We start from the raw sequence: 13796 nt of genomic DNA, 5'->3' as shown, positions 1-13796 counted from the left end.
GAACAAAACCCATTTAAAGGTTCCAGAATCATATAACTATTGCAAATGATAGGACAATGGATTTGTAAACCAGCACATATAAGAGCAACAAAACTCTGTTTCTTTTAGAAGCTTAGAAGCTTCACTAATTTTACAGTAGTAAGAAAAACTCGTACGACAAAAGCCACAAAGAAAGAAACAGAAAACTGCAATCTCGATGTTTAACTATCCAATATACTCTCTATTCAACAAATTGAAAAATACATGAATTAACCTTGGACTTTACGAACTTGAATATGATGAGTAGATTCCCGACGCCAGATTGGCTGCGCTCCACTTTGGACAAGAGTAACAAATTCTCCCTCCTTCATCAGGTTCTTAATCTAAAATAGGGAATCAAATGAAGTTAGTGATAGTCAAGCAGATTTGAATTCATAAATAGGGAGAAAAGTAACAAACCAATAGAAGTTTCAATGCTCGAGAAAAGGTCTCTTCTGCATCATCTGTAAATTCCATATCTATGGGCATCACACCTTGATAAAGACCCAACCGTTGCTTCACCCTCTCACTGACCAGGAGAAAGAATGCATTGACAATCAGCATAAAACTGTTTACCATACCTAAAGAGAAGGACCAAAATAGCTAGGAAAAAAGTCATCCAACGATAATTTACAGCTTATGCAATGATTGATTAAAAATCAACTCAGTGCTTGATTAGATCGGCTTAATACTTGCTCAAAGATTGCCCATATTGGTTTCTCTCCTTTCCAAATATTTGAGTTTTGAAAGAACTAAGGAACTACAACTCCAGCAAAATAACCAGAATCTGATTCTAGCATTAGCATAACAAGGAATGGCAAGAAGATAGAAATTTGGTTTTGAATTATTCAATATCATCCCTCCTACAAGACTTTCTCTCACTCGGTACCCCCCCCCCCGGGTCTCCTTCTACTTGGGTATGAGGAATGCTAGGTGGATGCATCTTAAGTAGAAGAGTTGTTTCTTCAACATGGACTACTGACATCCCATGTCACAAGCATAACGCTGTTACTATGCCAGAGCAATACCAGCTGACTGTGCAGTATCAGCATAATATTCTATGTGATTAAAAGAGTTAGCTTTTCTAATTACTTTGAACATATAGAAAGACTTGCTTATTAGGTATTAGACACACACAGAAAGAGAGAGAAGAGAGAGGAGAGACGGACATTTTCCCTACAAGCTTATAAGCTTATGATAACATATATCACACAGTTCTGACCATCCTCAAGAAGTGCAAACAACAAACCAGAATGACAAATTCCTGTGAAAACAATCCTTTTGACTATTCACCTCTACTGTGCTTTTGACAGAAAAAATCCTAAGCACTTCTTCTCTGTGCTGTTTCTGGCTTTTCCTTCTTTCAGTTATGCATGATAACACTCTGTAATCTTGTAATAATCAAGAGCACTGAACACAGACTGGAGATGTTTATCAAATAAATGAAGTGCATTGCAACTTACTTATTTGTGAAAGCAAATATTATTGAGGAAGGCCGATAATGACTTAAAAGAATAGCCATGGACCCTGTTCTTGTAAAAACAATGATTGGGGTAGCAAGTGTATTAGCCATTGTGGTTGCATGAAAAGCAAACATTTCTCCCATATGGCCCTGCAAAAAGATGTTCATGCAGTGCTCAAGTTAGTAAATAAACCATATAGCTGGACTGCAATTCTCTAACCAATTTATCTTTTTTCAATTTTCCCAAGTTGCAATCCTGCGTAGAAAAACCATGGCTCATGGGCCTCACAAGTTCCATTTCAGTCCAATTGAGGCTAAAATGGTAATTTTATACACCACAATCTTACTCATTTATACCCGGTCTATATTCATTTACACCATGCCTCCATTTATTTACACCTCAAGGGCAAACTAGTTTGAACTGGAGCTTGTGAGGCCCCTGATACAAAAACCACAGTATAACAAGAGCCACCATCTTAGAATGCTTATCGCAGAGGGAGAATGCGAGCAAGGGAATGAAAAAGTGGGTGATAACAACAGTTTCCAAAAAGTACTTTAGTCAACAGCAAGCCTACAAAGGGAAAAAACAAGTTATATATCTAAAATAGGTTTCATTTACAGGATTTGTTCTAACTACAAGAATCTATGTCTAAACATAGATGATAAAGATGCTAACAATAATGTCTAAAAATAGATGATAAACACGCTTACATTATCCAAGCACAAATCTGTATGTACCAATGCATGAAGAAGGAGCAGTGTATAAAAGAGAAGTTGAAGAGAGGATAAAACTAGTATGAAGTAGCTATATATTAGTCACATATTGCTTGCAAAATGTTTCTTAATCCTAGTTAGACCCATCTTATATGATCTCGGATATTTTCTTTGTTCTTTCCAAACATCAGGCTTCAAAATTAGGCAGACTGAAGCTGTATATGAGTTCTTGTAGCATCAGAGATGTGCTACAAATATCTTCACAAAACTTTGTACAAGATGGTAAAAGTCTCGTTACTTTTGAAGTTACTCTTAACCATCCAATTAATGCCATAAGCTCTATTTTGACAAACTTACATATCCTACCTAGCACTTAACTTAGTAATCCTTCATGAAATGACTTATTTGCAGAACCATATTATAAAGGACTAATTATCAAAAAGAAAGCCAAAAGTCAAATAGCACAGGCTACAAAGTCTAAAGACTGGCAAATTAAACACAGAAACAGATTTGTAGCTTTAAAGCTCTTGGTGAAATCCATGCTTGACTTCATCCATATTTGAAAAGGTAGTACTATATTCAATACCCAGACAAAACTCAAGGAACATAAGATCAAATCATAATCCTCACGCACCTTGTATGCAGAAGATTGACTTGGAGGAGCTATACTGGTTAGTAGGCTTGACTCGGTCCTTAGTGCCACAGTATGCATTACTTTAACAGCCTTCAATGGATATCTTGAAAGTTTTGGATTGAAAAACCAAGTATCAATACGTGAACTTAAATCATACTTACATATGATCTGCTAAAAAGAAAATTAGCACAACCATGCACAGAATAGAACTTCTAAGCACTTCAATTCATCACGAAGATTGAAAATCAGTTAGACCAGATTAACAACACTACATATAGGAATGGGGTTACTTTTAGTATATGTCAAAATGTCTCCATAAACTTACAGGATATACTCCATTTTGGAGACAGTCTACTATAATCAATGTCAGGAAAACTATTTCAACTGCTCAAGTAAAAACACTTTTTGTCCATACTTGTTAGCTAAACTAAGGATTTCAACAGACACGAAGTGAACAGAAGGTGAATTCTAGAAACACTAAACTTCTTAGCTCTACACTTGCAACCAGTGGAACTGCATAATTATTGCAACCAACTGAAAATAACATATAATGATGGTAAGGCTCAAAATATTAAAACTGACACATTCCGACATGTAACCACTTTTTCTGGCACCAACGTGCAGCTACTTTTAGTATGTAACTATCGACCTAAGTCTTCCTTCAAAATACAGCTCTCTAGCAGCTCATTTGCAAATGCTTTACCTTCAAGTGAGATACTGATATTTTCACAAAGAAAGTGAGAAAATTCTCTTGGCACATACTTGTAATAACAAAGACTCATCCTAGTAAAGAAAACCCTTAATGAATTGATAAAAACAATTTCCTTCCAAATGTGTAGAAAGAAAGACAATGGAAGTCTTGCTCAATAGCATGTTAAAGAATAGGATTGCATCAAATTAACCAACACAGCAGATATCATTGATGATGAAATGGTTAAACAGGCATTTTCCATAAATTTGTCCCTCTATATTTAGAACTTAAACATGAACTACGAGCCAACATAATTATAATAAGTTGTCGCCAGCATTCACAGGCAAAACCTTGGGGGAGAATACAAAACCACCTAAGTCAACATTGATTGGACCCACCCTATGTCTTAATACCAATTATAAGTTGCAAGCCAAATGAAAAGACAGAAAAAACTTAAGAGGCCAATATTCAAATGATGGCAGTTCCCAATCACAAGTGAGTTGGCGAACAAGTAGAACATACTTTCCATGAGCAGTTTCTCCTGAAAGCATTACTGCATCAGCACCCCCTCTCACTGCAATGGCTATATCTGAAACTTCAGCCCTTGTTGGGGTTGGGTGATCAATCATGCTTTCCAGCATATTAGTTGCTACAATCACCGGTTTCTGCATGCTGCGACACCTTTTAATAATGTCCTCCTATTACAAAACAGCATAGCAAGGAGATTATTTTAATAGTGGTCGCCCTAAAAGGTAATGGACAGCAATAGTTTCTGGTAATACCAATTTGTCAATACAAAAGGTATCAAGTGATTTTTTTTTGGGGGGGGGGGGGGGGGGAGGTTGGTTAATCGGCAAATAAAACCAAATGTAAACACAATTCAGACACATCTTGGCCTCATTCCTTGTGCTTGTTAAATTACCATTAGCCTACCACCATGTCTAATTTTTATCAGTGGAAAAGAATAGATAATAAGACTTGCAGTATGGCTCAGCAATATATATATTTTAATTTTACATGAGTAACAGAAAAAGCCTGGAACAAAAAGCAAGACAGGTACCTGCAACAGAGGGACTTCCTCAATTGGAAGTTCAGCTCCAAGGTCGCCACGGGCCACCATTGCCTATCATTGATCATAGAATTCATAGAATTGTTTGATAATTGCTGTAACTAGAGTTTAACAACTTATTTGTACAACTGCAAGGGATTTTATCAGTCTAACAACTTCTACAAACCTGTGCACATTGCACAAATCATCCAGCACTACACAATTACAACATGCATATGTGTGTGTGTGTATTTATACATAGGTGTCCACAAAGAGGGGGGGGGGGGGAAGAGAATAGGCAGCATTTGTTAACCAAAAAGTTATATGGGCCTATTCACAAGATATTTCTAGAATGAGGAAGATCTTTTCACAGGATGCATGGCTTCTTAGGATTTTTATAGGGTGTCATAGGCTTGACAAATTAAAACCACCTACACCATTGCAAGGTTAAGGCACCGTAGTAAGTGCAGGAGCCCCATCAGTTCCATAGGCCATTTTGACAGAAGAAAAACAATAACAGAAAAGAATATCACCAGTTGATCTTTTTACCCATACAAAAAAAGCATCTTTTAAAAGTGGTCTCAGCCTCTTTGGTATGTCAACTTTTGAAATTAGAATCAAATGGCTATCAAAGGTACGTTATTCTTATTTTCGCACTCATTACTGCATGCATGAAACACTGGACATTGAAGCAAGGGGTAAAACAAAAAAGGTTAGGATGCAGTTTTTGGAGGAGGGACTATTAACAAGAAGACGAAAGAGCTGAAAAGAATTTGTGGTAATATCTACAGATAGGTAGACATTTCAATCCTTTAAAATTGATTGAATGTTAAGAGGGAAGTTAAAAGCTAGTCTATCTGGTTAATACAAACTCAAGTTTCAAGTTGCCATGCAAGACAATCAACAGTGACTGCACCAAATGATTGAGCCAACCACAAGTCCCTTTTCTGTCCGAAAGAGTAATTAATGGAGTTCAAGATAGAAACAGTTTTGAGAGAAGGTAATAGACTAGCACTCAATAGATTAAAGATACATCCATTCTCCAATCATAACATTCATAAGCAACCCCCCTTCAAGCCATTTAAATTAATTAATTCATATTGGGTTCATCTATTGTTTTATAGCTGACATCCACGAAATAAGCACATCAAAAAACAATAAGAGAGAAAAATTGAATGTAGCTATCACAAACTCTCTTTTGAGAGATTGTGCATGTTTTCTTTCCTAAATGAAGCTATAAGTTTCCATACTTAAAACCTTCCTTGATTTATCTTTTCTCTGAATTCTTCATTTATTAGACATATAAAGCCATTAATACATATGACTCTAGGGCCAACACACAAAATATGAAAAGCAATAAGAACGAACTAGGCATATCCTTTTATAGTTGTTAAGGAAGTAAACAGTAAATAAAGAAAAGAAGGAAAATTAGAGAACCACACATCAGAAGTATAAATGAATTAGTTAAGAAATTTAAATTACCCCATCAGATGCAGTAAGGATAGAATGAAGATTTGGTATAGAGTCGGCACTTTCAATCTTCACAATGACATGAATATCAGCATTGCAGCCTGCAAAAAGATTTTTCAATGGTCAGATGAACCCAAGAAAAAATGAAATTATATTTAATGAACTTCAATCTTATAATAGAATGAGACCAAGAGACACCTTACTTTTAAGATAATCTTTCAATTCATGGACCACCTTTGCATCCTTCACAAAAGAAACAGCATAGAAATCAACTTGGTTATCCACACCAAACTTGATATCTTCCCAGTCTTTGTCTACACAGATTACGGTGTGAGGGAGTCATTGAGAAGCAACCTTTTCGGATAATGGAAGCATGATAAAAGAATTTTTTTCATAGGTGGAATGTAGTATAGAAGACATGAAACCTGTTATTGAAGGTAGAGTTGCACTTTTCCCACGCACATTTAAATGTCTTCTTGATTTCAGCTCTCCACCATCAACTACTTCACATTTTACTAAATCCTTTGTCTTTAATTTCACTGCTAATGACATCATTCCCCCTAAAAAAGATGAATGCTTGTCAACATTTACCATGCAAATGAAATTAACTGCCAAAACGGAGTAAGCATATACAACAAATCCTAGGGGTGAGCACAGTGAATTGTACAGTATTATTCGTAAGCATAAATGAGAAAAGCAACAGCAATTGACTAAAAGAGGGAGATAGTTACCATCAACTAGTAGTATATCCCCAACCTCCACATCATTTATAAAGTCATCATAGTTAACACTAACAGTATTTTCCGTTGAAACTCCTCTTTTAATGGTGAAATTAAACTCTTGTCCCTCTTTGAGGAGGATTGGCTGCGGCACATCTCCGCTTCTGACCTCAGGTCCCTATGTTAAAATAACAACAAAAATAAAATATGCTTCAGTAAACACACTACAAAGAATATAGAGGAGAGAGAAGTTGCCAGTCAGTAAATAGATGGATCAAACAGAACTTTTAAAGAACATTCGGATGTTAGCTTAAACAAGTAGGTGGTCCAAAAAGTACCTGAGAATTCATGAGCTGTCCCTTGTAATTTCATTTTCTGTGCTCTTGAATTCTTATAAACAAACAACAAAGCTTCTATATGGAAGACTAAATTTGGTACTATAAAGGAAACGTCATTGCAGGGAGCAGCAAAGAGGTAAGTGACAAAATACCAGCAATGCATTCTTAGAAACAAATAATTTTGCAGATAAAATGAATGTTTAAGTGATTGATTAAGATACTACTTATTTTTGTGCAAAACCTGGCAAAATGAAGAGGTACTATGACTCATGATAATGACAATCACACTTGGGAGATGGCACAAAGAAAAGGCTCTCAGCTTCCTACTGACTTCATCGAGCAATCAGGATTCAACTATAATGTCTTTGACACATACAACACTTGAGCAGACAGTAGAATCCTAAACGTACAAATTTAATTGCCAAGAAAAGCATGCCTTCTAGTTTCAGTCCTGGTCAATTGGAAGATGGTGATTATGCTAATGCTTATTTTCATGCAAAACCTGGCAATACGAAGAGTACTAGGACTCATGATAATGACAATCACGTTTGGAAGATGATGCAAAACAAAGGCTCTCAGCTTCCTACTGAATTCATCCACCAATCAGGATTCAACTATAGCACATTTGACACACAGACCAAACAGTAGAATCCTAAATACAAATTTAATTGCCAAGAAAAGCATGCCTTCTATTTTCAGTGCTGGTCAATTGAGCTATCTGGTTGAAAAAGTCAAAATAAGGATGCACTTTTGTGGAGGATAGATTAGAAATAAAGACTACAAAGAGGTCTTCGCAAAAAGTGTCCGCTCCATGGTTAACAGTTGGTTTTAGTGATTCCTGTACATTAAAGTTTAACCATCACCAAATTATTAGACATGAATTTTCCACATAACACGCATAGGTAATGATCATGTTAGTTAAAGCCAGACAATAAACATAGTCATGCCAACTTTGTTCGTTGCAATTATCCTTGTTTATGTTCACAATCACATATGCAGAACAGCCAATGACTTTAGATAGCTCAAATGCACCAACAGGACAAACAGTCCCATATGTGCTTTTGGTAGGAGTATAAAGTCCACAACAAAGTAAAAAGAAGGAATCTAATGAAGTAAACAAAGAAGTAACCACGAACTAAAAGTGCTGGTCAACATAATCACGACTTGAATTGATGATTAAGAGAACATCAGGCCAATTTTCCGTACTTCTGATTCTCTTGAAATAAGATCCCATCAATGAACCAAAATCATTTAGGTCAAAACTTACTCAGCATCGTGGCAAAAACCAATGCCAACTATACAAGTCATACAGAAAACTACAAAACCATATGAATGCATATGCATCTAAACAAGGAACTACATTCAGATTCTTTCACAACATCTAGAGAATATATAGGAGATGTTCATTGAATGTGATGTTGTGAACAAAACAATTCCTCTAGTATTTAAATTCTTGTAAACATAAAGAGACATACCTTGGTGTCCAGCATAATTGATATAACCTTGCTATCAAACTGAGCATTGTACTCCTTAACCAGATCAATTGTTTTTTGATGAGATGCATGGTCCCCATGCGACATATTTAAACGGGCTACGTTCATTCCTGTTTCTGCCAGTTTCCAGATCATTTCACGAGAACTTGTTGAAGGACCAATCGTGCATACTATCTTTGTTTTTCTCCAAGGATTAGCATCCATTGTTGTCTGGTCCAAAGCAAAATCTCTAGACTGAAAAGAACTTCAACTTACTCAAAGTGAAGAATGTAATGTAGTTCAGAATTACACATGTAGTAACATGCAAACTTCGATGATAAACAGAGACAATTTCTAGCACTTTGCAGGAGATTTGCTCAAGCAAGAACAAGTAAAAGAACCACATAAGGTAGTCTGATAATTGAAGCCCTGTTTCCAGCAAAATTTTGCACAGGAATCTAAAACAGTTTACCAGCAAATGTTTTTCTTTTTCCATAAATTTTAAAAATTACTGCAACATTGTACCGTTTCCTCACATACATTTCTTCTACTGCATACACTGAAATCAACCTCCAACTCATGATAATCAATATATGAAGGTCACTGTGTACCTATAAAAACTCTCAGAGTCTAGATTTGTAGTAACATGGTTTGTTTTAGATGCACAATTACCAGATGAACACTCCTACCTAGTTCCACAATAAATGAACACAAAATTTTTAAATCTTACCAACCTATATGTCAATGACTGCTAAGTGGCAACCTGAGATTTTTACAAAATCACCATAAAGTTAATGCAGATAAACTTCTATAGTGCCAACATCAAAATTCACTATATTGAGACTAAGCTGTCCACACAAATCCTCTTTCCATACTTCCACAATAAAGGCCCATATTTCTTTGTTAAGTCAAAAGGAACCATATCTCTTTCAGGTATTTTGTAGCATCCCACCATGTCCATTCATTCCACCACATATGAGTGATAATTACTGATATCACTCTCTGTAACAAAATGAATGCTCGCTGATAATTAGTGACATCACTCTTTCTGACAAAATGAATTCTGACTAAGCCGAATCTAAAAACATCTCGCATATTTCTTCACATCTCATAAATATGCCTTACTTATGAAAACAAAATCTTCTATAAATGCTACCTTTACATGTGATGCACAGATAATACAAATTTACTACTTCCACTCACTAAAAGATCTTATTTTCATCTATCAGAAAACAAAAAACGAACATGGAGTAAAAACATCCATTTACTGCAATTCCTCCAAAACAAAAACAGCAACAATAACCAAACATACAGAGATATACTTGTAAATAAAATAAAAAGAGGAGCTTTAATGAGGGGCTACTTACCAGAGTGGTTGCAGGGCCATTTAAAGAGGGGAAGTTGTTGTTATTAGTACCACTACTATTGCTTTTATTAGCAGATTGAATCCGCTCCGAGGATTTAACAGCAAGAATCTTTGTTCGAGCAAGTATTTTTCTTCCACCTTTTAGTCCAGAAGAGCTGAAGAACAAGTCATTAACGTTCTTGACCGACGCAAAACGGTCCGATACAGCCCGATTTGTATCGGATTTCAACCAAGACATCCCATTTCCACCACTTGGTAACGGAATCGTCGCCATTAATTACCTAAAACTAACCACCTCTGGCGAAAACTAAAAACAACCCTTTCGAGATAATAAAAAACAAGAACAGCCCACGAAAAGAAACAGAGCAAAGAGCTTCTTGATTGCGTTTTCAACTCAAATGGAGCCAAGACAGAGTTACTGAAGAAGGAAGTGTGTGTTGTGTGTGTTTTTGTAAATGTTGAGAAAAAAGTAGCCTTGTGTGTTGTGTGGTTAATTACGCCCGAAAAGGAAGGGGGAAAAGGCAAGGGGACGGGGGACACGAGGAGGAGAGCAAGTTTCGTTGAACAAAAAAAAACAAAATAACAGAGCCTGGGCAGTTGGACTTGGACATGCATGCTTTTTTTTATTTTTTTTATTTTTTGATTGGCTGCAGAGAAGAGAAGATCACCCCCACTCGTGGCGCCATGCGCGTGGTCTTCCAACTTTTGGTCTTTTCTTGCCTTGCTTGTAGTATTAGCTAGCGTGATACTAGTGACAATTTTGTGGCCACCAAAACCTTTTTTGGCAGTAAGTCGGGGATTCGAACTCCACCTATAGTGAAAAAAATTTAAAAGACATGTAAAAACACCCTTTATCTAGTCATACATGTATATCTGCTAGCCCGGAAAAAAAATATTAATGACAATTTAAGAGTGTAACCGAGTTATAAAAGGATTAATTTCACTTTGTACCCTTCAATTGTATCCAAATCTGACTTTATCATCTAACCTTTAAAGTGAGACAGTTTAATGATCCTCGCTTTATGTAAAATCTTTGACAAAAAGGAGACGAATTTTATGCTTATGTTAGAAAAAATTTTATATTTTAGGAACTAATGTGAAATAAATTTTAATTTTAGGGACTAAAAGAGGATAGATTTTATACTTTAGAAACTAAAGCATCTCTCTTTAAAGTTTAAGGACCAAAGTAAAGTTTCGAATATAGTTGAAGGGTGCAAAATAACATTAACCCTTGAAAAAACATATTATCAGACGAGTGGTGACAAAAAAACATATAAATATTTAGATTGTGAGTTTTTCAATAAAAAATTAAAAATATTTTCTTGACATATTTTTAATTATTTTTTACTTCACATATATCATATCGCTAGTATATTTGTTAAAAAATATTACCAAAAACTCAAATACAAACCAAAGTTTCTAAAAGAATGAAATGCATACCTTTTACAATTTTAAGCATGGTTTCATTCTTAATTAACTAGTTTCAACATTGTATATCCATTAACTTAATTATTACTTAAGTCCAAGTTCGAAAGCATTTCTACACATTGAGTTTGTGTAGGATTTCAGTCATTTAGGAAAGGTTTGCACATCTATTAATCCACGGTTGAATAAACGATTGAGGTTTAGATTTTGCACCTAGCAAAACCATGTAGGACTCGGTTTTATTAAGTTAAAGGATGATAGTATTCATCCATATTTGATTTGACTAATTGAGAAACCAATTTTGGACTAGTCATGACAAGTTTAAGTTGATCATGAACCTATTTAGTTAACTATTAAGATACCATGCTTTTCAAGAAAAGTCCGCTAATGAAATCTTATATAATGGAACGTGACGTTTGTGAGGAGAATTACATCAAGTCACATGGTAAATATGTAAAGAATTCTAAGTGGTTGGTCCCTGAACTAAAAATTGACCTTTTTGCGTCACTTGGAAGTTTATGAGGTAATAATATGTCAACCTAATGAGGGGCAACATTTTCGATAATTTATGCAGTGTTTGATTGGATCATTAGGGTTCCAATTTACGTGAACGGTAAATAACTTGAACGGTTTGGAAGGGAGAATTGGATTGGATGATAATTGATAAACTGAAGAGATTGTAAGTAGTAGGTTTTAAACAAATACTAAAATAAATAAAAGTACCAATTAAGTTGCATTAATGAACACACATCTCATATATGCAATCATATTGTCTTTTCCATTAAAGAACTAAAAGAATAAAAAGAGAAGAAAAAAGTCGAAATCTAAAATAAAAATTAACAATTATACTTTCACTATAAAGGGAAAAAAAAAAGAAAAGAGTTTCATAATCATCATAGCACATACTTTCGTGATTATAAAGGTCGCAGTTAACCATAAATATCACATCTAAACTGTAGACTCAACTCAAAATTGTCAATTTCACTTTTTTTTTTATCAGTGTTCACGTAGTAATTCTTTCTTATTCATACTTGGTAGACTTAGTTTTTAAAAATTTAATAATTCAGATTGTGTCACATCAGTGTAGCTCAAGATCATTGAATTTTTTAAAATCGGATCTACCCAAATTTTGAACACTCTTTTATTTGTACAATCAAAAATCAGAAAATATTCATGTACAATAATTTGAATGAGAGAAAAACAAGTCACACAAACAACAAAAGGCAAAGCAAGTAGCGCACGAGGGACCGGTAAGCCACGGCCCGAGTTTAAAAAATCAGGGACTGCCTCCCTCCTGTATTTATATCAGCTGAACATGTCTGGCTGCTGATATATTGTATTAGCAATCAACAATGTCCCACAAGTGACATTTTGGACTATGACATGATGATATTGACTACTCCCATTATTTAATTTGTCCCCTGCTTGCCACATCTAATAAGTCCAGTCACTAGTAGTACTAAAGAACAGAAGCCAAGAATGGATAGGGACAATGTCCATCTGGCAAATATCTCAAGGGTTCATAGTTTTGTGTTCTTTTTATTTTAACAAAATATTTGAATGAATCAGGACATGTTTCGAATCATAGTTTGCTTTCGGGATTTTATCAATCATTTATCAATACGATTTTCACATTAACAACAAAATTCGATTTTTTCATGAAAAAATGATTCATTCTTTTATCAATTGAGCTAATTTATGTTGATGCTTTCTATGTATTTGCTGCGATCTGCTATGAGGATTTTATCAATCATTTATCAATACAATCTTCGCTTCAACAACGAAATTCGACATTTTCATGAAAAAGTGATCCATCCTTTTATCGACTGAGCCAATTTGTATTGACGCTTCCAATGCATTTGCTACGAATCTGCTATGGTTTCATTTGAATAGAATAACAATAAAATACTACTGATTAAGTAAATAATGGCAATTGCTCGCATACCAATATTGGCAGGCATAGGATCCATTGGTATATTACTAATTTTAGTTAGTTGATTCTTTCTGTCGCTGGGATATCCTCTCAAACAGTGCACGTGCTTTGCTTCAACTGGATACCTGTGGCTGGTTTCACTTTGAGTTTGACATGTTGAAAATTTCGGTACGGAGTAAAAATGTTGGACAGCCGAAAGTTGAATTTGTCTAAAAGGATGTTCAATATTGGAGGGCCTTTCCAATTTAGAAAAGCAAAGTTCTTGTAATGAGAAATCAACGCAATTTGTACATTTGTCCTTGTTTTGAATATGCGTACGCGTGCTAAATAAGGCTTTGTTTGTAGTGTATTTTTCTGGATTTTTTGTAAAAAAAAATTATTGTAGCGATTTGATATATATGAGGTAAAAAAGTGATTGAAAAATGCGTTCACAGAAAACGTAACAATTTCTTTGAAAAATTGCAATCCAAATGCAAAATTTTTTAGACATTGTTGCAAAAAACCTC

General features: G+C 35.0%; 1 protein-coding gene across 1 annotated transcript; it reads right to left on the bottom strand.

The window, feature by feature from the left end:
* LOC113705051 (pyruvate kinase isozyme G, chloroplastic) lies at positions 1-10418 on the bottom strand. Its single transcript, XM_027226918.2, has 12 exons — positions 9934-10418; positions 8570-8821; positions 6769-6934; positions 6463-6597; positions 6241-6351; positions 6050-6138; positions 4580-4642; positions 4042-4217; positions 2829-2931; positions 1482-1630; positions 439-547; positions 1-362 (listed from the first exon to the last, which is right to left on the bottom strand). Exons 1-12 carry the CDS (start codon positions 10204-10206, stop codon positions 249-251), a joined length of 1740 nt encoding a protein of 579 aa, XP_027082719.2. The 5' UTR covers positions 10207-10418; the 3' UTR covers positions 1-248.
* Positions 10419-13796: the final 3378 nt, after the last annotated feature.

Source organism: Coffea arabica, chromosome 8e, assembly GCF_036785885.1.
Source record: "Coffea arabica cultivar ET-39 chromosome 8e, Coffea Arabica ET-39 HiFi, whole genome shotgun sequence".
In the NCBI taxonomy this organism is placed as follows: domain Eukaryota; kingdom Viridiplantae; phylum Streptophyta; class Magnoliopsida; order Gentianales; family Rubiaceae; genus Coffea; species Coffea arabica.
The sequence above is the reverse complement of the archived record's forward strand: the minus strand, read 5'-3'. Positions and strand labels throughout refer to the sequence as shown.

Bases quoted from the DNA above. Each gene is read 5' to 3' on its own strand.
- LOC113705051 (XM_027226918.2), bottom strand. From the start codon at position 10,206: ATGGCGACGATTCCGTTACCAAGTGGTGGAAATGGGATGTCTTGGTTG. The intron at 8,822-9,933 runs GTAAGTAGCCCC...AGTTCTTTTCAG, and splicing joins ATGGCCCTGCAACCACTCTG to TCTAGAGATTTTGCTTTGGA. The intron at 363-438 runs GTTTGTTACTTT...TCCCTATTTTAG, and splicing joins GAGCATTGAAACTTCTATTG to ATTAAGAACCTGATGAAGGA.